The sequence below is a fragment of the Schistocerca americana genome, chromosome 3, assembly GCF_021461395.2.
Source record: "Schistocerca americana isolate TAMUIC-IGC-003095 chromosome 3, iqSchAmer2.1, whole genome shotgun sequence".
Classification (NCBI taxonomy): Eukaryota; Metazoa; Arthropoda; class Insecta; order Orthoptera; family Acrididae; genus Schistocerca; species Schistocerca americana.
In genome coordinates, this window is record NC_060121.1 from 736,133,869 (window position 1) to 736,159,744 (window position 25,876).

Genomic DNA, 25,876 nt, shown 5'->3' on the forward strand with positions numbered 1-25,876 from the left:
TGTTGAATGTATCAAAAGTTGGTTTTTGTCACATTATATTGTGTCTTTTTGTATGATGCATGCCATGAAAAATGTATTTTATGCTACAGAATGATTGTATTCGACATTTGTGCTTCATACAATTTAAACATTTAATTGGATGGATAAAAAATCTACTCACCAAGCAGCGGCAGAACACATACATAAAAGACTGTTGTGATAGGCAAGCATTTGAATCCAGTGGCTCCTTCTTCACGCAGAAGAGTTGAAGGGGAAGGGAGAAGGGTGAAGGAAAAGGACTAGAGAGGTCTAGGAAAAGAGGTAAATTCTGGGAAAGTAAATCAGAACTGTAGGTCAGGGCAGAGTTACCATACAGGACGAGAAGGAAAGACTTTCCTTCTCATCCTGTACAGTAAGTCTCCCCTGAGCTGCAATTCTGGGTGACTTTCCCAAACATATGCAAAATGTATGTTGGTGGCAATAGAATCATTCTGCAGTCAGATTCAAATCCAATTTCTCTAAATTTTCTCAATAGTGTTCCTCAAAAAGAACATAGCCTTGTCTCCAGGGATTTCCATTTGAATTCCTGCAGCATTTCTGTAATGCTTGCATGTTTTTTGAACCTACTGGTAACAAATCTATCAGCCTGCCTCTGAATAGCTTCACTGTCATACTTTAATCTGACCTGGTGTGGATCCCAAATGCTCAGAATAGAAGAATATATCTTTCTAGCATTCTATATGCAACCTCCCTTACGAAAGAACAACACTTTCCCAAAATTCTCCCAGATGACCATTCACCTTCCCTACCACAATCCACACATGCTCAGTCCACTTGATATTGTTTTGAAACATTAAGCCCCCAAGAACCATGGACCTTGCTGTTGGTGGAGAGGCTTGCATGCCTCAGTGATACAGAAAGCCGTACTGTAGGTGCAACCACAATGGAGGGGTATCTGTTGAGAGGCCAGACAAATATGTGGTTCCTGAAGAGGGGCAGCAGCCTTTTCAGTATTTGCAGGGGCAACAGTCTGGATGATTGGCTGATCTGGCCTTGTAACACTAGCCAAAACGGCCTTGCTGTGCTGGTACTGCGAATAGCTGAAAGCAAGGAGGAACTACAGCCGTAATTTTTCCCGAGGGCATGCAGCTTTACTGTATGGTTAACTGATGATGGCGTCCTCTTGGGTAAAATATTCCGGAGGTAAAATAGTCCCCCATTTGGATCTCCGGGCGGGAACTACTCAGGACGGCGTCGTTATCAGGAGAAAGAAAACTGGCGTTCTACGGATCGGAGTCTGGAATGTCAGATCCCTTAGTCGAGCAGGTAGGTTAGAAAATTTAAAAAGGGAAATGGATAGGTAAGAGTTAGATATAATAGGAATAGTGAAGTTCGCTGGCAGGAGGAACAAGACTTTTGGTCAGGAGAATACAGGGTTATAAATACAAAACCAAAAAGGGGTAATGCAGGAGTCGGTTTAATAATGAATAAAAAAACAGGAGTGCGGGTAAGCTACTACAAACAGCATAGTGAACGCATTATTGTGGCCAAGATAGACACAAAGCCCATGCCTACTACAGTAGTACAAGTTTATATGCCAACTTGCTCTGCAGATGACCAAGAAATGTATGATGAAACAATAGAAATTATTCAGATAGTGAAGGGAGATGAAAATTTAATAGTTATGGGTGACTGGAATTCGGTAGTAGGAAAATGGAAAGAAGAAAACGTAGTAGGTGAATATGGATTGGGGGTAAGAAATGAAAGAGGAAGCCGCCTGGTAGAATTTTGCGCAGAACACAACTTAATCATAACTAATACTCGGTTCAAGAATCATGAAAGAAGGTTGTATACATGGAAGAACCCTGGAGATACTGACAGGTTTCAGATAGATTGTATAATGGTAAGATAGAGATTTAGGAACTAGGTTTTAAATTGTAAGACATTTCCAGGGGCAGATGTGGACTCTGACCACAATCTATTGGTTATGAACTGTAGATTAAAACTGAAGAAACTGCAAAAAGGTGGGAATTTAAGGAGATGGGACCTGGAAAAACTGAAAGAACCAGAGGTTGTACAGAGTTTCAGGGAGAGCATAAGGGAGCAATTGACAGGAATGGGGGAAAGAAATACAGTAGAAGAAGAATGGGTAGCTTTCAGGGATGAAGTAGTGAAGGCAGCAGAGGATCAAGTAGGTAAAAAGACGAGGGTTAGTAGAAATCCTTGGGTAACAGAAGAAATATTGAATTTAATTGATGAAAGGATAAAATATAAAAATGCAGTAAATGAAGCAGGCAAAAAGGAACACAAACGTCTCAAAAATGAGATCGACAGGAAGTGCAAAATGGCTAAGCAGGGATGGCTGGAGGACAAATGTAAGGATGTAGAGGCTTATCTCACTAGGGGTAAGATAGATACAGCCTACAGGAAAATTAAAGAGACCTTTGGAGAAAAGAGAACCACTTGTATGAATATCAAGAGCTCAGATGGGAACCCAGTTCTGAGCAAAGAAGGGAAAGCAGAAAGGTGGAAGGAGTATATAGAGGGTCTATACAAGGGTGATGTACTTGAGGACAATATTATGGAAATGTAAGAGGATGTAGATGAACATGAGATAGGAGATACGATACTGCGTGAAGAGTTTGACAGAGTACTGAAAGACCTGAGTCAAAACAAGGCCCCGGGAGTAGACAACATTCCATTAGAACCACTGATGGCCTTGGGAGAGCCAGTCCTGACAAAAATCTACCATCTGGTAAGCAAGATGTATGAGACAGGTGAAATACCCTCAGACTTCAAGAACAATATAATAATTCCAATCCCAAAGAAAGCAGGTGCTGACAGATGTGAAAATTACAGAACAATCAATTTAATAAGTCACAGATGCAAAATACTAACACGAATTCTTTACAGACGAATGGAAAAACTGGTAGAAGCCGACCTCAGGTAAGATCAGTTTGGATTCTGTAGAAATATGGGAACACGTGAGGCAATACTGACCCTACGACTTATCTTAGAAGCGAGATTAAGGAAAAGCAAACCTACGAAGGCGGCAGGGGTAAAATACAGGGAGCGAAAGGCTATTTACAATTTGTACAGAAACCACATGGCAGTCGAGGGACATGAAAGGGAAGCAGTGGTTGGGAAGGGAGTGAGACAGGGTTGTAGCCTCTCCCCAATGTTATTCAATCTGTATATTGAGCAAGAAGTGAAGGAAACGAAAGAAAAATTCAGAGTAGGTATTAACATCCACGGAGAAGAAATAAAAACTTTGAGGTTCGCCGATGACATTGTAATTCCGTCAGAGACAGCAAAGGACTTAGAAGAGCAGTTGAACGGAATGGATAGTGTCTTGAAAGGAGGATATAAGATGAACATTAACAAAAGCAAAACAAGGATAATGGAATGTAGTTGAATTAAGTCAGGTGATGCTGTGGGAATCAGATTAGGAAATGAGACACTTAAAGTAGTAAAGGAGTTTTGCTATTTGGGGAGCAAAATAACTGATGATGGCCAAAGTAGAGAGGATATAAAATGTAGACTGGCAATGGCAAGAAAAGTGTTTCTGAAGAAGAGAAATTTGATAACATCGAGTATAGATTTAAGCGTCAGGAAGTCGTTTCTGAAAGTATTTGTATGGAGTGTAGCCATGTATGGAAGTGAAACATGGACGATAACTAGTTTGGACAAGAAGAGAATAGAAGCTTTTGAAATGTGGTGCTACAGAAGAATGCTGAAGATTAGATGGGTAGATCATATAACTAATGAGGAGGTATTGAATAGGATTGGGGAGAAGAGAGTTTGTGGCACAACTTGACTAGAAGAAGGGATTAGTTGGTAGGACATGTTCTGAGGCATGAAGGGATCACCAATTTAGTATTGGAGGGCAGCGTGGAGGGTAAAAATCATAGAGGGAGACCAAGAGATGAATGCACTAAGCAAATTCCGAAGGATGTAGATTGCAGTAGGTACTGGGAGATGAAGAGGCTTGCACAGGATAGAGTAGCATGGAGAGCTGCATCAAACCAGTCTCAGGACTGAAGACCACAACAACAACAGGCCCAGATATTTAAATAAGATGACTAGATCAAGCAGGTCACTATTAATGCTGTATTCCAACATTATGAGTTTGTCTTTCCTCTTTATCCACATTAACTTACACTATTCTACATTTAATGCCAACTGCCATTCATCACACCAATTAGAAATGTTGTATCTTCCTACAATCATTCAACTTTGACAGCTTTCTGCACACCACAGCATCATCAGCAAACAACAGCAGATTGCTGCCCACCATGTCCACCAGATCATTTATGCATAAAGAAAATAACAGCAGTCCCATCACACTTCATTGGGCACTCCCGAGGAACACTCACCTCTAAGGACAACATACTGGGTTGTGTTACTCAAGAAGTCCTCAAGCCACTCATGTATCTGGGAACCTTTTTCATATGCTTGTACTGTCATTAACAGTCTGCAGTGGGGCACATCGTCAAATCCTTTTCAGAAATCTAGAAATATGGTATCTGCCTGTTGCCCTTCATCCATAGTTTGCAATACACCATGTGAGAAAAGGCCATACTGAGTTTTGCACAAGCAATGCTTTCTAAAACCATGCTGATTTGTAGATATAAGATTTTTGCTCTCACACAAATATATGATATTCAAACTCAGAATATGTTCAAGAATTCTGCAGCAAACAGATGTTAAGGACATTGGTCCATAATTTTGTGGGTCTATTCTTTTGTCCTTCTTGTATACAAGAGTCACCTGTGCTTTTTTTTATAGTCACCTGTGACTTTGTGCTTGGTGGGATATTTGCAATAAAATCAAGCCAAGTAAGGGGCCAATGGTATAGAGTACTGAAATTGGATTTCATCCAGACCTGGTTATTTATTTGTTTTCAACTCTTTCTGTTATTTTTCTATGCCAGAGATGCTTATTACTTTATCATTCATACAGGACACTTTAAATGACAGTATGTTTGTGCAATTCTCCTGAGTGAACAATTTCTTGAATGTGAAATTTAAAACTGGCTTTGGTTTGCTATCTTCTAGCATCATGTCAGATTGATCAACAGGAACTGGATGGGAACCTTAGACCTGCTTAGTGATTTTACATAAGACCATGGGACCAGGTTTTAGGATGGACTTAAGGCCTTGAGAATCTGTTTGAGGTCATGTTGGACTTCTGTGCTGGGACCATGGTTGTAAGGTTTCTATGCATTCCCCCCCCCCTCCTCCCCTCTGTCTCCATCCCTCCCCCTCTTCCACCTCTGAACCCCTCTCCCTTCTCTCACCCCTCCCTTCCTCCCTCCTCACCTTTCTTTCCTTTTCCCCCTCACTTTGTTTCCCCTCAGTTCCACCTTCTCCCTCTTCCTACATCTCTTGTTGTAGCCTCTGTACTTTTTTGTCTTGTTGTGTGGCCAGGAAGTCATCTGTCCAAAGACCTGCCCTTCCCACTACCCCCTGCTTGCATCCTTCCCTCCCCCTTCCCCACCTCCACCAGCTCAGGCAGCTGCTTTCAATAATCAAGCATAGTATCAATAATTAGTCTTGCCATGCCATGGGAGTGTGCATTTAGGTATCTGTATGGTGCTGTGTGTGAATGTGTGTACTATTGCTGGTAAAAAAGCTAGTGCTCAAAAGCTAGTATGAATGCTGTTTTCTGTTATGTGTTACTGTGCTCCACACATCGATACACTATAGGTGAGTGGTTGCCTTTCCCAAAACTTATGAGATTCTGAATGAAATGCATTTGGCTGTGAAGTGGGCAATGTATGCAGCTTTCAATGATTACCATAGCAAAGAAACAAAAGGCCTAAAGAAACACAGGTCATAGGTGATCCCATATTTAGTGTTCAGACACTCATGGACAAGACAGTGGTTGCAAATGACAGTAGCAAAGCAAAAGCAGATACGCTAAAGTTGGTTTTCAACTGTTTCTTCAGAAATGAGAATTAGTATCAGTAGTGTTGAGGAATAGTATAACATCAACAGATGTAGCAGTAAATTCAGATGTGTCCCAGGGATGTGTGTTGGGACCCTTGTTGTTCATGCTGTATATTATTAACCTTGCTGACAATATACAAAGTGACCTCAGACTTTTTACAGATGATGCTGTTATGTGTAATGATGTACTACCTAAAGAAAAGTGGAATAAATATTCATTCAGATCTTTATAGGATGTCAAAGTGGTGCAAAGATTGGCAACTTGCTTCAAAACTGTGCACTTCACAAAATGAAAAAAACATAGTATCCTATCACTAAAGTACCAACAAATCACAAGTGGAATCAGCCAACTCATACAAATACCTGGGTGTAACTCTTTGTGGAATATGAAATGGAATGATTAGTTACGCTCACATGTAGGTAAAGTAGCTGGCAGACTTAAGCTGATTGGTACAATATTACAGACAAACAGTCAGTATACAAAAGAGATTTCTTACAAATCACTTGTGTGGTCCAATCTAGAATACTTCTAAAGTGTGTGGGGCTCCTACAAGACAGACCTAAGAGGGAATACTGAACATATACAGAGAAGGGCAGCATGAACAGGCACAGGTTTCTTTGACCTTGCGAGACTGCCACAGAGGTGCTGAGAAAACTGGACTGACAGATAATTGAAGATAGAGGCTCTCACGAGAAAGCCTACTTACAAGGTTTTGAGAACCAGATTTTAATGCTGAACCTACAAATATGATAACTTTCTACATATCAGTCCTGTAGAGATTGTGAGAACATGACTAGATTAATTACAGTGCACACAGAGATATTTAAACAGTTATTCTTCCCACCCTCTTTACATGAATGTCATGGGAAGAAGCCCTAATAACTGGTACAACAGGAAATAGCCTCTGAGTGCTTTACAGGTAATGGTTGCAGATGCACATGTATGAAGAAGTCATCTGGATCAGCCTGACACAAGTGAATCAATTGCTGCAATTGTTCACGTAAAATGCAGGAAATTAATTACTGCATGATACTCCGCTTTATCAATGAGCAGTACCATTTTTTTTGTTGATCAAAAGGAATATTACAGTATCGTTATGTGGATATTTCAATGTGTACCAGGACTGTAGACATATCCCTGCAGGCAAACAAGAAAAATTATGTAAAAGTATTTCTTTGTGCAAATTAACTACAACTTTATGACTACACCTTGAAGAACAAAAAGCAGGTACAAGGTCATGCAGTGTGACAACAGCATAGGATGACTACCATCAAGTCTGCACAGCCACCAGTATCGTGTCGACATGTGAGTGCATGACTTCATTAAATTAAGCAGACAACATCAAGCACATGAAACTAGTGGAATAAATCAAGTTCAGGTTGTGAAAATTGTTTTTGCAGGCCATTTTCTACAAACAGCTAAACTGCAAAATGAAATGTACAATGAGGATAACACAATAGCTGAATATAGACCATATAAACTAGAAAATCTGAATAGGCTACAATTCTTGCTAAAGTAACACAAGAAAATGAGAGATGTTTATGTGAAGGACAGTGTAGAAGAGAGCTATGAATCTTTGCGATATTTTAAGACACCAATTGAATGTAGCTTTCAAAAAAATACAGGAGATAAGAAATGGATCAACTCTGGTGGTGGTGGTGGTGGTGGTGGTGGTGGGGGGGGGGGGGGGGGGGGGTGAAGGGGGGGGGTGGCATAAATTAACTCATAGAACTGTATGAAAAGTAGTAAAAATAGCGGAGACACTTGTTGCATTCCATCCCCGAGTTTCCATTGCTGAAAAGTATTAAAAAGATGAAAGACAGGCCAGTCATTTGGTCTATGAAAAAAGCATATACTACAATGATAAGGAAAGTGAAAGCTAGTTACCAAAACTAAAACCAGGAATTTCTAACATCTCTAAACCAATCTGGAAGTATATAAATGAGAATATTAATATAATGGAAGGAAACATTCCACACGGGAAAAATTATATATAAAAACAAAGATGAGGTGACTTACCGAACAAAAGTGCTGGCAGGTCGATAGACACATAAACAAACACAAACATACACACAAAATTCAAGCTTTCGCAACAAACTGTTGCCTCATCAGGAAAGAGGGAAGGAGAGGGGAAGACGAAAGGAAGTGGGTTTTAAAGGAGAGGGTAAGGAGTCATTCCAATCCCGGGAGCGGAAAGACTTACCTTAGTGTGAAAAAAGGACAGGTATACACATGCACATATCCATCCACACATACAGACACAAGCAGACATATTTAAAGACTTTAAATATGTCTGCTTGTGTCTGTATGTGTGGATGGATATGTGCATGTGTGCGAGTGTATACCTGTCCTTTTTTCCCCCTAAGGTAAGTCTTTCCGCTCCCGGGATTGGAATGACTCCTTACCCTCTCCTTTAAAACCCACTTCCTTTCGTCTTCCCCTCTCCTTCCCTCTTTCCTGATGAGGCAACAGTTTGTTGCGAAAGCTTGAATTTTGTGTGTATGTTTGTGTTTGTTTATGTGTCTATCGACCTGCCAGCGCTTTTGTTCGGTAAGTCACCTCATCTTTGTTTTTATATATAAATGAGAATATTCACAGATATGTCAGTTGAGACAGTGATAAACAGAACATAGCAGTACCAAAGAGCAAGGAAAGCCCAAGAGGGTGACAAAGTTTATTAATGATGATGATGAGTCCCATACTTTTTTACAGAGTGTAGGGGAGCGACCCGGGAGACCCACGCCGCCTTACTAGGCAAGGTCCTAGTGGAAGTGATTTGCCATTGCCTTCCTCCGACTGTAATGGGGATGAATGATGATGATGAAGACGACACAATAACACCACGGCATCTCGAGGCAGGAAAAATCCCTGACCCCACTGGGAATCGAACCTGGGACCCCGTGCTTGGGAAGGGAGAATGCTACCACGAGCTGTAGAGCAAAGTTTAATCTTGTTGTTTTTGTTGTGGTCTTCAATCAGAAGACTACTTTGGTGCAGCTCTCCAATCAAGTCTATCGTTTCCAAGCCTCTTCATTTCTGCATAACTACTGCAACCAACACCCATTTGAATGTACATACTGTATTCATTCCTTAATCTCAGAACATTTAGGCATCCCAATAAAGTTTGATGGAGACAAGGGGACTGGACTCTTGAACATCGGAACTGTCCCAGCCAAATCAGGACATCTGGTTACTTAAGGCAATTTGCATTCTCTTCTACTAACATCCACCCAAAACACTACAAAACGTGTTGTAATGTGTTACGTAAATTAGATGCTTTGTCTGCCTGTTATCTGAATTAATATTTAAGTTGACCTCATCACAATACGTCGGCACATTAATAAGTTGGTTGCCATGGCAACGAATGTCAATAGTGATATTCTCTTAATCGCTTTACCCAATTTGATGCATGAATGTGAGAACACAAGTTATTCTTTTAATTTATTATTCTAGGCATTGTATAAGGTTTCTCAAATACTCTTACATAGGAGGTCTGTTCAAAAAAATTCCACGACATTCGTAATTTCGCACCAATGGTGTGTGTCCTTGCACATGTTTATAACTGTTCGTTATTGTTCACTGCTGTATTAAGTAGAACATTGTATCACACAGTTTGCAAATTTCAAGATTGCAAAGTTAGAGGAACAATGTGTGTGCATTAAATTTTGCAAGAAACTCAAGACAACCTTTACAGAGACACACAAAATGATGCAGAAAGCATTCAATGATGAGTGCTCAGCCATACTCAGTGTTACGAATGGTTCACACAGTTTAAGAATGGCTGGACGAAAGTTAAAGATGACCCTCATTCGGGATGTCCTCAGATGTCTACTGACAATGCTCATTTGAGCTATTGCACAAAAAACGAAATCACTGGGCTGTCTCATCCTCCGTACTCTCCAGACCTGGCCCCTGTGGACTTTTTATTTCCAAAGTTGAAAACCTTGTTGAAAAGACAAAATTTGCATTGATAGATGAGATAAAATAAAATTTAGAGACAGTGCTTCATGTGATCCAGCAAGAGGAATACCGAGGCTGTTTCAATAGAAATGGCATTGGGAGGGGTGTATCAATTGTGTAGGAGAATATTTCGAAGGAGACCATACCAAATAAGTAAATGGTAAGTGTAGAAAAATTTTGTTGACAAATTTCTGGAATTTTTTTAACAGACCTCATATACTGTGGTGACTGTAACAACTGACAGATTTATACTCGGAGATACTATACACGAATTTTGAGACATTGTCACAATATACTGATATTTCTCAATATAGAATTCAGATTATTCAATTTAAGAATATATAAACATAAACTGTGTATGTGTGCTCCACAGGATATACCACATACGCAAGTAGATAGACTGTAATAACAAACAGCTGACACAAAATGAGCTTGAACACTGCTTACAAGTGATAGGGTGACTGTGAATAAGAGGTGTTGTAATGAAAATACATGTGGAAACTCTTCTTTGGACAAAACAAATAACTGTCATCAGTGCTGGGACCTAGTGAGTATACCTTAGGTGTGTGACCTGTTGTTTGTGGGGGCAGAGATCTTTGTTTCACCAGACATTCCAAACTACACAGCAGTTGACTATAGCTACTTTATTCTTTGTATAGACAATATTTATTGTTTTATTCTAGTATTAACTTGTTTTACAGAAATGTCTGAATTAGAGGAAATTAAGAATACTTTGAATGAGATATTAATTGATAATACAGACAGTGATCACAGGAAAGGAAGAGTGGAACCTAAGAGCGCTAAAAGAAAAGGAACAGATGGCAAAAGAAAGAAAAGGGGACTTGGAGTGCTACAAGCAGCAACTACCATTTTTTAAGGAAGAGGTTCAGGCACATAGTACACAGAAAATTAATGACGACATGAAAGAGGCTATGACTACTCTAAAGGTAGAATTAAAAAAAAAAAAAAAATCACTTACTTAATATTACTATAAATTTAAAATACATTACAGCTGTTGTGTCACACCAGATAAGTGAAAGTGAGAAAATTATGAGGGAAAATCACAAGGACAGGGAAGAACTAGAATCTTTAGATAAGAAACTGGAAAAACAAAAAACACGTTCGAACTTGTGCAATTGAGAAATTGTGTGAATGTGATCTGAGTGTAGAAAGTGAGAGTGTCGGTAGTTTAGATGTATGGAGTAATATAAAGAAAAATTCATATATATGTCCGTAGTCATCCTCAACCTTTCAGGAACATGATGAGAGTGTACAGAACAATGGGATGTGTAAAGCATCAGGGTCAAATATAGATTGGAATTCTGGAGAACATGAACATTGTTATTGGAAAGCTAACTTTAGTAAGGACCCAGTAAACCAAACCAATTCATGACTAGTAGATAATAAATAATTCTGGGAACATTTTGGCTTTGAGTTGGGGAATTGAGTTAAAAGTTTCCTGCATATGATCCACAGGGGAAGACACATCCAATATTATTTTTAAAGACATTCCATGGGACATTATCCAGTGCATGGAGTGACCAGAAGCAACCATGTTTTGTAGTGAATCAACTAGAAGGGAATACATTCCAGTGGGGATTACATAATGCAGACAGATTTATTACATACTGCCAATTTGAAAGAGAATTCAAATCAAAATATTGGTCAAGTGGGGCACAACAGAGGCTGAGGTTTAGGTTTTATAATGATTCATGGAGTGGACTACATAATTTTGTAGAATGGCATCTTGACCTGTCTAAGTATCTAGATGAATCAATTTGTGAATTGAAAATGGTGAAATTACTTATTTATCATACATGGGAAAGTGGGCAACAACTGTTGGAGTTGCTACATTAATTTGATTAGTTAAATAAATTATTGGAGTATGGTAATGCTATGGAGGAGCAGGGTTACAGAACTCAGCAGAGATCAAAATCAGAACAGAATTGGGGTAACCATGTACATCAAATAAAACTATGTTCATGGGGCTGGAAACAATCACAGAGAGCCTGATTTTTATGATTCATCTTACATAAATCAAAATATGTAGTGACAACAACATTACGAACCCAATAAGACTAGAACAGAATAGTATAAGGTTGGAAAACTGTAAGAATTTGACAGGAAGATGCAAGGAACAAAAGGAATAATAAGACAAACTGGTGTAGTAAATGTGGGTGGTGCAACAGGGCTTGTTGGACAAAAGAAATCAAGGGCTGTCTCTAGCACGCAAGTCAGTGTGGGTAATGTAGTTGAGAATCACACTGAGGCTACACATTGAAAGGGGGCTACTTGCACAACAGCATTCATAAGTTGCCAAATTGGGAAACATTTGAGGGATGCACTCTTGGCTGCAAGAATAGTACACAGCAAGAAACAATTACAACCTATGGTTGAGGGCAATATAAGTAGCAGAAATGTACAATTGCTTACTGACACAGGCAGCTAGACAAGTTTAATAAATCAAGAGCTGTGACAAGAAGTAACAGCAAATGGTGAGGCATGTGGTTCCCATCGAGCGGGTGATTTTGCAAGGGAGTACAGGTAATCAATATAAAGAAATCTGGAAATCTGTAAAGAAGTAGCAGTTAAATTCAAATACTGGACATGCAGCTTCAACAGAAAATGTTTGTGATGCCAAATTTACAATTAGGTATTTTGTTGGGTGTAAACTGGCTTATGGCCCAAAAGTTAAACATTTCACTGAATGGCCAGAAAATGAGTCTTCAGTGGTGGGATACTACTAAGAATATAGAATTCATTATACATACTAATTTTCTGGTGGAAGTAGTGATGCCATGGCTAATAAAGATATATAATTTTTTTCCCCTTTCTTTTACTACCTTGTACTCCATAGATGTATTTCTGATGACATAGAATACTTTTCATTTGGTTTTATAGTGTAGAACATGAAGTGTGTATGACTATGTTTACTGTACTGTTTTCTATACGAGTTCCTTATGTAAAAACTTGGATTTTTTTATGGTGGTCTTTACAATAGTTTTATTAAATGTATTGTGTGAAATGGAACCCAGTAGACAGAAGTTTTGTAAGAACTGTGGAGTGAGAGAGGTATCAATAGTTGTCGGGTGAACAGGGTGTAGCAGACAGTCGCAGATGGTGCAAGAGCGTGCCAGTACGAAAGCAAGTACTGTGTGTGGTAATGGTGTGCGTTTAAAGCTATACTAATACTGGACTTTCTTTTGTTAGGCCAGTTTGAAATTTGTCTTTGTGATGGATATTCTGAATGGACATTGTATTACGCAAATGCTGTTGGTTTTTGCAGAAAGATGCTTGTGGCAGTGACAATGCACTCATGAACAGACTGTATTGTCGTCAGTTTAGAATTGATCTGCATTACATAAACTGTGAATTTGCTATTGTTCATTTTTTTGACTACGAAATATGACGTTTGCTTAAACACTAACAGCCAATGTGGAAAATGTGAACTGCATTGTATGTAAGTGACTGTTTTCATGGGAACAGTGTTATCATGAACCACGAATATTAACGGTAGATGGACTGTCTAACTTCACAATTGGCAAAGTGTAGCAAATGGAATGTTAATTTAAATACAATGGATGGACTGTGTCAAAGTATTATGTGTGAAAGTTGCAGCTCACCTGAGGCGAACTTCAAGTGCTGCATAAACAGTTACTTTCTTTCGGCCAATGATGAATGGGTACTACGCAACTTATTACTATCGCCAGCTGAAACAGGATGTAAGGAAAAATGATATATTAATGCCAAGGACACAACTGGATGAATGTATAGGATTCATATCAGCAACTTCAAACTGCTTCTACCGCCTTCGCCACATCACGCCAACCCAGAACAGGTAAGACTCAAAACCATTCCTCTCTTTGAGAAACTCACAATTGTAACCAATTTAATTTCTTTCTGCTTTGTAATAGACTATCTCTTAATGTTTCTCTCTGAAAATAAAAGTGTAACAGTGTATTGTAAAGACTGTTCACCTTCAGTCATTGTTGATCTCACCACTAACAGTAGTTATTGATATAATTCATTTGTTTTTGCTTTTCAGTGTATTTTATGTGTTGTACTGTGAAACTTGGCCAGACATGTAAGTTGAGGCATCTGCCATTGAAGTTGTTTACACCGACCAATTACAAAGATGTAGCTTATTCACCATTGGATTGTATTATCTGAATTTTAACAGGATTGGGAAACTTCTCTTGTAGAGGTTTGCTTTTGAAGTTTCCAGAAGTAAAATGGGTTCTTGGAGTTTATACAGTATTAATTTACTTCATGCAGTTTTTCTTTAAACATTTTCTGATTACAAATTCACAGTCATAGTAAATCTCCAGGAACTGTTTTCTTTACAAAGTTTAAACTGAGAGTATTTGGAATGTGAATATAAAGACAAACTTAGTAAAACTAGCTGTGTCTGAGAATGAGAATACTAACAGGCAGTCCGGAAATAGTAAAGGGAGAGACAGGCAGGAAGAGAAAGCAATTTGCATGCATTTAGACTGATTAATGACTCAATAGTAAGAACAACTGGAAAACCTGTTGAATAAGTACAAATTATACGTGACAAAGAAATTTATGACTTTTGCTGCAATAGGGCCCTGAAATAATGGCAACAGAAGAAAAATTTGTAGTGGACCCAGATACTATCCTAGATATTCTCCTCCACACAAGCTGTCACCTTAAGCACACAGGCTACCCAAAAATGTCCCTTGTCTGGCACAAATCTCCATATTATGAAAAGAACATTTGCTACTCACCATATAGCAGAGATGCTGAGTTGCAGATAAGTACAACAAAAAGACAGTCACAAATAAGCTTTTGGCCAACAAGGCCTTTGTCAAAAATAGACGACCGACACACGCACACACACACACACACACACACACACACACACACACACACACACACGACTGCCGTCTCTGTTGTGACAGTCTTTTTATTGTGTCTATCTGCAACTCAGCATCTCTGCTATATGGTGAGTAGCAACTTTCCTTTTCATAATATTGTTACATTTCATCCTGGATTTTCCAAATCTCCATAAGTCACACACTATAATGTGGTGTGCAGTATCCATTATTTCTCTTTACTTGCAGTCCTACTTTATTCCTATGAGAGGTTGAACATTATTGTGCTTCTGCACTGAAAGATCGATATGCCATCAGGTGCATATATTACTCATTATAGGTGTGGTGTCTGTTGTTTCAGGCATGCATGTTGGAAAGCTTTTACTGTACCACGGCACTGAAATAACTCAATGACAACTGATGAAAATTTGTGCCAGATTGGGATTCGAACCCAGATTTCCTGCTTCAGCTATCTGAGCTTGCCTCTGTTCTGACCCAGAGCTCCACATGCTGCACACTACAGAGCAGTGTCCTCTGTCCATTATTCCCCTTCACTCACAATCTTCCTGTATTCCTGTGAGAGGTCAGAAATTATTGTGCATCTGCACTGAAAGATTGATAAGCGGTCAGGTGCTGTATCTTTTTAAGTCTGTTCTTTCAGACATGCCTGTGTAATATACATGGCAAATAGAAATCCCTTCAAAAAGGAAACGAGAGGGAACAGCTGGAGGAAATGATACTTTCAGTAAGTTACTCATGATCTCAAGTCAAAAGAGGCATGGCAGGGCAGGGGGCATAAGGAGAAAATGTAAATCAACAACAGACAGACGAACTATCAGTAGATATTTGATTCTTAGGATGCCCTATAAGTGATACACACTTACAGCTGCTAATTTTGCAAGATAAAAGATATCAGATATCACATTTGTGTATTATAAAAAGTAACTAGTTCCAGATGCTTGTCATCTTTTCTGGTCCATCCACTAACCAGACATGCTTCTAGCTGAAAATGTATTAAATGTTATCAACTGCTGGTTAATCTGTATCATCCAGCATTCAGTATCAAATCTACTGGTTCAAATCAAATTAGCCTGATAACATAACCACTAGAGTGCATCTATTGTCTATTTAATACAATGCTACAAAGTCCATAATCTCCTTGTGTGGTTCACAGCAACTTCACAAAATACTCCTGGGCATATAAAAATCACTGTTTTGCTATGAAACACAGTTTAGACACATGTGAAATATATTTCACACTTTTGATTTGCAATATACTGTTTTATAAGGGGCATTCAAATGAAACCCAGTGTAAAGTAACAGTAACGATTTTATTAATTCAAAAATGTATTTATACACAGTACACATACTCAAAAATAGTCGCCAAAACTGTTGGCACATTTATCCCATTGCAACACTAGCCAGTCAATTCCATCCTTGAAGAAGCTAGTAGGCTGCTGTCGGATCCAGGCCTGGACCCAGCCGCACACTTCGTCTTCCATTGCAAATTGATGTCCGCAATTAGCTTGTTTTAGAGGTCCAAACACATTAAAGCCACACAGTGAAAGATTGAGACTGTACGGCGGATGTTCCAGCATTTCCCACCGAAACTGCTGCAATGTCGTCTTCACTGCAGTGGCTGTGTGTGGGCGGGCATTATCATGCAGGAGGATAACGCCATTGGACAACATGCCTTGGCATTTCGACTTGATGGCTTGTCTAAGGTTCTGTGAAGTGGCTTGATAATGCTGGACATTGATGGTGGTTCCCCATTCGAGGAACTCAACAAACAGTGGGCGCTTGTGGCCACAAAGAAGGACATCATGACCTTACCGGAACTGGTGTGCACGGCCATTGATTTCTTTGGAGGTGGTGAAGTCACATGTTTCCATTGCTTGCTTTGAAGCTTGCTTTTTCGGTTCAAAATGGTGGCACCATGTTTCATCACCTGTGGCAATATGCAACAGAAAGCCGTATCCCTCCTCATGATAATGTTGCAGTTGACTCAAAGATAGCGCCATTCGAGTATTGCGCTGTTCAGTGGTCTATTGGTGGGTAGCCCACTGTGAACATATTTTTCAAGAGTTCATGTTTTCATGCATTATGGTGTGAGTGGTGCCCACACTAATACCTAGCAACCAATGGATCTTGTCCACAGTGATTCTGTGGTTGTCCAAGGCTAAAGCAGTCACTTCTGCAACCATTTCCAGTGTGATGACAGTTGAACGACTCAGACTGTACTCACTGTACACAGCCTTCATCCATCAATACATTTCACAGCCTCCAACTCCTTCTGCTGCCAAAAATCGAATCACTCCTTGTTGTTCCTACTTACTTGTCTGCATGTTTGGTAGTGGATGATAACTTGTGTGACCACCTTCTCTGTGGCTTGAAACCACACGGTGCTATGCAACATCAACTGGTGTGCATGCGTCAGTCTCTCTACCAATAGATGGTGCCACCATAACTGCAGTTATGTGGTGCCACCTTACATGTAAGGCAAAGATAGATGCACTGACCAGGTTTCATTTGAATTAACCTCATACATGTTTGATCTAACCACTGAAAACTATTCTCTCACCTGTGGTTTTTGTTCTTTTTATGGATAACAACTGATCTTCCTATGATACTGTATGGACCAAAGAGTGGGAGATGTGTGTCATTGAACGCTGAGTTGAGACTTGTTAATCCATCCAGTGTTCCAAATTTTCCACTTAAATCTCCCATCTGGTACTGGTCTGTTGTTCCAGTTGCAGGTGCAGGAGAGAGATGAAGACTTACATTGTATGGATTATAGTAATCATACAAAGATGAAGCTTCACATGGAAATTCTAGACTTGGATCAACAGGTACCTGCAAAAATGCATGAAATGTGGTAGAGGACTAATACAGGTATGATTTTTAAAAAATTACACAATATTGTACTTAAAGGTGACATGAAAACAGAACTCAGACTTTCAAGCAAAAGTAAAAGCTGGGTGTCACACACAAATTGTGTTAAATTGCAAGGAGACAGAATGTCTGGTCAATAAGCATAATTCCAGTGTCAGTGTTGCTGTCGACACATTTAAAACTTAAAAAACTTGTCACTGAGTCAGTCTCAATCAGAGGGTTTGATTGATCTGCTCCTCCTTCAAAATTTCCTAAATTTATTCTTCTTTCCTCCATGATGAGAAAACAAACAGTTTCAAAAGTCATAAATTTGTTTTCACTTTTAAATGTGCATCACTAATACTGGAGTTTTATTTGCTTTAGATATGTACTGGCCAGGTACTTTGTCTCCTTGTAATTTTACAGTTTTCTCAAGTAAATTCTCCTTTTGATAAAGCATGTTTAAATCATTTTTACTCATAGTTGGGACAAGAGATGGTGTTGAGCGGGTACAGCCCTCTATGAAACACTGGAAGTTGATAAATGCAGAAGCAACAGTATGCGTGCGTTCTGTGTTTATATGACAGTTGGTGCAGCTAGCCTAGTTCAGCCATTTTGCAACTAAAGAAGGGTGAGCTTCAGTAAGGCTGTGGTACAAGAATCTGCAGGCAATGCTAACAGACAGCTGCACATCTGATGGACACAATCAATATGAGAATTACCTGTGTCTTGGCTCCTAGCAGTTGTAACACTCAATGGATAGGAAAAACCAGTGGATTCTGGCTGCCGAAAGGAGGCGGCAGCCATAGCCAACTTGAATAGAAAGAAATTTGATTTAAACAAGTAAATATTCAATAAAAATGGGCTCAGACTAGCTACACAAAAACCAACAGCGTCATTTTAAAGAGTAAAATAAGACTATTTCATTTATTATTATGTGTCTTTAATTGGAGCTGCAGTTTTTGAGATAATTAATTTTAAAAGTCTTGCATACAAAATATAACTGAAAAATTAATATCTCAAGAATGAAAAGGTCAATTTTCAAAAAATGTCTATGAATAGGGCACAACAAGCACTATTGGGTCACACCAAGATAATTTTGATAAACTTGTTGCACATTTAATAAATAAATTCTCCTGCAACTCATTTGACATTTTTAGACTTAGAATCAAACAACAGAATAATTACAAAACAGAGAGCACACATAAATCAAAGAGAGATTGTGTCAAAGATAATCACTGCACGGAGTAAGCACTTGCATGTTTAGCACTACACAGTTTTATGTAGGCTGCTACAAGGTCTTCAGAGGTAGCCTTTGACATCTCTTGTGACTTATATGTGGTGGGCAGCAAATTGACTGATGTATTTGTCAACTCAGTGATACGTGTGTCCGTGGATTGCTCAGAACTGGTGTAGGAATACTGAAAGATGGTGGTGATGGTGGTTGGTGTAGCCATCATGTCAACCTTGAACACCTTTCCCTCCCTACTGATAACGCAATAAGGTCCATTGTAAGGTGGCTGCAGTGGCTGTGCTCTCCCATCATGCAATAAAAAACATAATCACATCTCTGCAGCTCATCAAAAACAAAGGGAGCAATGGGTCTGCTGGTTCCTTGGAGCAAAGGGTTGTAGCTGCCAGATTTGGGCATGTAGATTCTGTATGAAGTCTGATAGTTCAATGTGATCTTCTAACATGATGCTGACAGTCATCTTGGCAGGCCATATGCAAGTTCTGTGATCATGGCTTTCAGATCTTATTTCATCAACATGAGGAGACCAAGGAAGATGACAGGCAACGTCTCTGCCCACTGCTGCAATTCACAACACCAAAGAGACATTTTCAATTGCTGGTGTACATGCTCAACTAACCCATTTGCTGCCAGCTGGTAAGCTGTGCTTTTAATACACATCATACCCAGTAGGACAGTGAGTGCTTTGGGCAGGCATAACATGAATTGCTTTCCTTGGTCTACTTTAATTTATACTGGTACACAGAAGTGGGCAATCCATCCCCAGAAGAACACGGTAGTGACAGTTTCGGCAGTAATATCAACCATAGGGAACACCTCTGGCGAGCACGTGTAACACTCAATGGATGTAAGACAGTAGGTATACTCCTCTAATGGTGAGAGTGGTTCAATGCTGTCCAGATGCACATGCCAAATCCTTGGTTTGGTGGACTTAACATGTCAAGAGGTGCCCTGACATGCCGTCTAAGTTTGTTCCATTGGCAGGCCACACAATGGCACACATATTCCTTACAATCTTTGTCCATGTTTGGTCACACAAAAGCTCACTTCACCATGTTCATAGTGCCCATACTCCATGGTGTGACAGGTCACAAAAGGATACAATTGCCAGCTGCTGAAAGTCAACAGTGACAAACGGTCGTGGGTTGATGGTTGCAACATCAGAGTATAGTAGCATGTTTGATGGTGGTACTGTAACATGAAGGAACTGTAGGCCTGATGGCTGCATCAAAAAGTCTCGCAGCTCACTGTCCACTTGCTGCACTGCAGCAAGAGCTTTCAAGTCAACTGTGTCAGTGACTGCTTCAATCCAAGTGCGAGCATCCACTGGCACTGTCAGGTCTCAATCAACATGGACTACACAGGTGGTGAACTGTCCGATACAGTCTAGATGGTGCAGCTGACATGTTGATGCTTCTTCTGGATGATAATGGAAAGCGACCTTCAATTGCTTGCGGTCAGGGTGAACTGCTGTCCCTCTAACAAGTGGCGAAACTTCTTAATGGAGGCATCTGCAGCAAAGCATTAATGATCATATGTGGTCCAGTTTAATTGTGACAGTGGTAACTTTGGACTGAAAAGGCCAAGGGCTGCCAGTGTTCACCTACTTACAGTTGCAGAGCAGCACCAATCACAGTGGCAGACACATTAAACATTAGGGAGAGAGACACCTGTGGAACTGGGTGTGCTGACAGAGTAGCTTCTGTAATGGCAGTCTTGTGCGTTAACGAGCATTGCACTCTCATTTAAATATATGGCCGAAAGAGTCAGCCTACAGGAATTGTGAAATAAAACCCTGTCATCCAGGACCGCATGCCACAATGAGCTAAGATTCACACTGAGCGAGGTGACGCAGTGGTTAGCACACTGGACTCGCATTCAGGAGGACAATGGTTCAATCCCGTGTCCGGTCATCCTGATTTAGGTTTTCCGTGATTTCCCTAAATCGCTCCAGGCAAATGCCGGGATGGTTCCTTTGAAAGGGCACGGCCGACTTCCTTCCCCATCCTTCCCTAATCCGATGAGACCGATGACCTCGCTGTTTGGTCTCTTCGCCCAAACAATCCAATCCAATAAGATTCACCATGAGATGGGGAAACTCACAGGCGTCTATTGTCTATTGAGGCCATAGCACTGTAATGTGTGAGTGAGACAAGGAAACATAGCAGTGTTAAATATGGCGGGCCTAAAATTGGCCATAAAGGAAAACATTTATGAAAACTATTTAATTCTGTAGTAATGCAGGGAATCAAGCCACAGTAGTTTTAATCTGCCATCCTCAATAAATTTTCATGGTGATCCAAATGAAACTTGAATATTGATCAAATCTATAATATTTTAGGATTTACTGTTAAAGTGAAATTAACAAGTTTTGTAACAAAGACCTGCATGCTAAAGTCTGAATGCTTTGGTCTATCTTAACGATCGGCATTTAATATAGAAGCGCATCATTAAAACGACAACATTGTAAATATCAACTCTCTAACTTTATTTGTTTAAAATATATAGTAAATTTCAATTATCAGCATTTACAGTTAAACATTGGATCATCATTTCCTCCACACAAAAAATATTGAACGATGACAGCATGACACCTTATTGAATCATGAGGTAATAGTATATTTGTTGCAAAGTTGGTGCATAATAGTTACTTTTATACTTTATTTATTTATCAGAAAGCACATTGATGCAATGCTACTGGCCGTGTTATTCAAAGCTAAAAAGGAAATTGTATTGGTTTTCTGTAAAAGAATTTAATGTTTATTATGTAATGGATATTATTGTTACTTTATTTAGAACGTGAAAGTGGTCAAGCTTTGATTATTTAAATATGTTAAAATGTAAAGTAGTGTAGAATAAGCTGTAGCCAAGGACAGCTTCAGGAAAGAGACAGAAAATTTTGCGTTGTGTGGTATCGCGGGACTTAGTCTCTGAGCGGTGAGCAGCCGTGTGCCTGGTGTGAACTCCTAACTTTTTGTGAAGATAACAACGTGGAATGATAGACTTGTACTTCGCAATGAGATTGTGAATGATTGAACTGTGTCAAATGGATATGCACACGAGTGTAATAGTAATTCTAAATACAAACACTTTCGCTATTAGTTTGCTTTCTGAATAAACATTATTCTAACCAAATCACAATTGTGTGGCCTACAATGGTATTTCACAAACTTGCCATCAGCCAGACAATTTAACCAGAGAGTCACAAATGTCTAATTTAGGGCATGTAATGCGACATGTGCAGTTCAACCCCTAGACAAATTTGAGCCAAGACATTTCGACGAAGAAGAACCGCATGTGAGCCCCAACATCTTTGGGATGTTAGCTCGCATTTGGGGACTTGTCAGGGATAGGAACTTGGAAAGTGTTAGTCGAGGGATACGAATCTTGCAAAGTGTTGGAACAGGATAGGGATTTGGAAAGTGTTAGTTACAGAATATGAACTCTGGAAAGTTTAGAATTGGATTTGAACTCTGCAAAGTGTTTCCAAATACATTATCTGAACTTTGATAGGCAGGACCTCTCGCAAAAGTTAAATGTGAGACCGGTTCAGGACTGAATATTAGGTTTCTTTAATAGTTGTGAAATTACAATTGTAATTCTCACACGACATTCTGTGACCTACGTCCCAAGTCTGTGGCAGTTTAGGCAGCCTGCTTGGGGGCTCTGAGATGTGAATTTTGCAACAGTTGTGTGCACCAAGTTTAGCAGTGGTTAGGAGAGATCAAAAAGTAACCCGGAAGAAGAGGCGACATCGAAAGCACGTGGTTCCAGCCAGCAGCAGCATCTTCAATGGCAATTCATTGCGCAGCAGTGGTTGCGATGCCACAGCAGAGGCTACGAGATCTTCAGCGTTGGCTTCAACTGCAACATCGGCAGCAATACCATGGCAGAAGGATCCTGCAGAACAAAGCAAAGTACCTGCACTGATAGCGAGATTATGTATGATTCTGTAGTTTAGTCACCAATAATGGACATTGCTAATATTAAGCAGTCGGCCAGTTTGTGTGGGTACAAAAATACTAGCGAGCCGCTTAGCCCGAAGTCGGAGCGGGAGAGCCTGATCGGTGGTGAATTTAATAGGGCAGATAGTCCGAAATCAGGCAAGGGAGATGAATTTGGGGGGAGACAAGATGTCGCAATTAATGCAGATGATACAAGGATTGGGATCGAAAATTGATTCTGTTAACACTGATATGGTTGATGTAAATTTAAAAATTGATTCTGTTAAAACCGGTATGGGTGACATAAATTCAAAAATTGATTCAGTTCAATCCGAAATACCTATGGTTGTGAAAGATGAAGTAGGTAATATTGCCAGTGTAATCAAAGAATTGATAGATGGAAAATTAAAAACCATTCAGGATGAAATGGGCAAAATTTCTGATTAAGTTGGGATACCTCGTTCAAATAGGGAAAGGGGAGAAAGAAGTAGTTAAAATAAAGGAACAAGTAGAATCTGGCATTAAAATTGAAATTAGTGAAGTTAAAAAGCAAATGAATGAAATAAAAAGTGAACTGAATTGTTTAGCTGCACATCAAACCTCTACAGTGATCAGTGTTCTGTGGATAAATCGGGATTGGTCAAATGTTTTACAGACGATGGGAAATATCACCCAGTAAATTTTCTAGCAGCATGCAGGGATGGTTTTATAAGGGGAATGTCTGATGAGGCGAAGATAAAATTCATGAAAAGACATTTGGAAGGTGAGCTGCAACTGTGGGCAATATACACATTGATACATTCACTACCTATGAAATATTTGAAAGCAGGTTCCTAAACAAGTTCTGGAATGAAGCGCAGCAAATGTGACTCCAAAATGAGTTTCTGAACAGGTCAACATTTAAATATGGCAATGGGTTGATGTGAGAATTTTGTAAACATGAACTTGCGAGATTAATACATGAAAAATGTTCATTGGAAGTGCTGACTGAAATTATGACTTTGAAAAGGCAGTTACTGGAAAATTTGCAGTGGGATCTAGTGCACAGTCCTAGCAACTCAATAGACAAATTTTAGGACTTTGTAGAAAAATTAGAACGGGCATTGAAATTTAAACCGCAAAGTAAGCAGACAAATAGTTTTCAGAGTGGAGATCATAACTACAGTCCGAGTAAGTTATCAATGGAATGCAAACAGCAGTTTTAATAAAGGAAACGGTAACAGGAACAGATCCAATGATACATTTCAAAGGGGTAATGGGAACAGATACTTTTGTGACAGGGACCAACACCAAGAACGTAGATTTGAGGGATCGGCACCTGGTGAAATGAACCAGTGGAATGGGAGTTTCGCCACATCTCAGGTCCGGAGATGGCAAAATAAGCCAGCGATGAATAGGACACGAGTAAACAGGAATTTGACAGGTGTCAATAAATTGGCAGAGGCATCAGAATATTGAAATGAAATGAGTAAGAGATGAGAATCAAATATGTAAATTTTCAAATCAGACCCTACATAAAAGGTGTAATCCTAAGATAATGAAAGATAACGATAAAGGTGATGACGACAATTTAGGCCTAAATGATTTATTTTATGAATGTGAAACAAAAGAATGTGTGAATGTTAATACAATGAAAGATTCTATGTGCCAAAAGGAGGCTGAGGTGGAGCTGAATTTGGTGGAGTTAGATTGTACAGAAAATTCTAACCAGTGGTAACGATTATGGTGATGAAGGTGATGATGTTTCAGGTGATATCGTGATGTCGAAAGTAGTTAAGGAGGTTAATAAGGGCGGCATAGCATTAGTCTCGTCAGCTGTTGATGAATTTGTGTGTGTATTCGCGGATATTGGTGAATTAATTTTGAAGGAAGGTAGTAATGATGTTTTATGTGCTGAAGTTACGAAAGTTGAAGCTGCTGGGTTTGATACTTCAGAGGAAGAAATCTGTGCATATCTTTCTACTAATGGAGGTGAACCCAAAATTCTGGATGGATCTGTGGATCTTGAGTGTTTGTTTGAGAATGAATGTGGATCTGAATTTGATGTGCGATTTGAAACTAATGTGGTGCAGGAGCATGTAGGAGAGGAAAAGGTATTATGCTCAGGCTTAAATCAAAACACAGTGGAATTTAATGTTACTGTTGATTCTGAAATTGCACGACGCTGTAGTTATAATTTATGTGATGTAATGGCAGAGGATGATGAAACTATGAACACTTCTTATATTGGTGATTTGTCGATGGAAGTAAATGAGGTTTAATGTAGCAAGTTGCATGATGTATCAGCAACTGTTGAAAATGCTATTTGTGAAAGTTTTTGTAATGATGTGGAAGTAAAAAGTAATGCTTTGTTTCATGATAATGATGTTGTAGCTACTAATGTCAGTAATTTTAAGGGAGAATACTGTGAGTTTGACTCTAATATAGAATATGATATTTGGACAGAATGGTATGTTAAGGAGGAATGTGATTTTACTGTAACTGATTGGCGATGGTATGGTAGAACATTACGATCGTTATTGCCTCATTTGTGGACTCGAGAGAAGTTTAAGAATGCAAGAGGCCTAAAAGGGAGAAAAAAAATGAAATTGGAGTGAAAGAAGCATCTGATGAATTATTTTGGGATGAGTACGAAATTGAGAGGTGGACTGAACAGGATATGTGTGCTCTAGAGATGGAAGAGAAGGGACAAGACATAGAGAATGATTTATTGAGGGAACAGAGTTAAGAATGAAAAGAAATGATTAATGTTCAGCCTATCATTGAAATTAAAGTAAATGACAAGAAAGTAGAGGCACTACTCGATTGTTTAGATGCACATTTGGGTGTGAGGAGGTTGGAGAACTCAATTATTTGGTGAACGGTATCAAGTCAAAAATCAGTGCACAGTATGCATATAAATTAGGTTTTTGGGGGTATATAATGGATTTATTTCTGTGTATGTATATGTTAGGTTTACGTTTTTTGGTGTTTGGAGGTCTGAGAAAATTGAAAAAATGAAAATTAATAATGCTTACCTAGGATGACAGATGTATGTTTATCAACTTATCTGAGAATATTTGGGGGAATAATTTATTGTT

General features: G+C 39.3%; 1 protein-coding gene across 3 annotated transcripts in view; it reads right to left on the bottom strand.

The window, feature by feature from the left end:
• The window catches only part of LOC124605492, a 398,477-nt gene that overhangs the window by 45,973 nt on the left and 326,628 nt on the right, over nt 1-25,876 (bottom strand). For all 3 annotated transcript variants that reach the window (XR_006978651.1, XM_047137217.1, XM_047137218.1), the window contains exon 11: nt 17,311-17,582. Coding sequence is in view for 2 of the 3 variants with exons in the window: in XM_047137217.1 (XP_046993173.1) it covers nt 17,311-17,582 (272 nt within the window). In the remaining variant the exon portion in view is untranslated. The remainder of the gene's footprint in view (nt 1-17,310; nt 17,583-25,876) is intronic.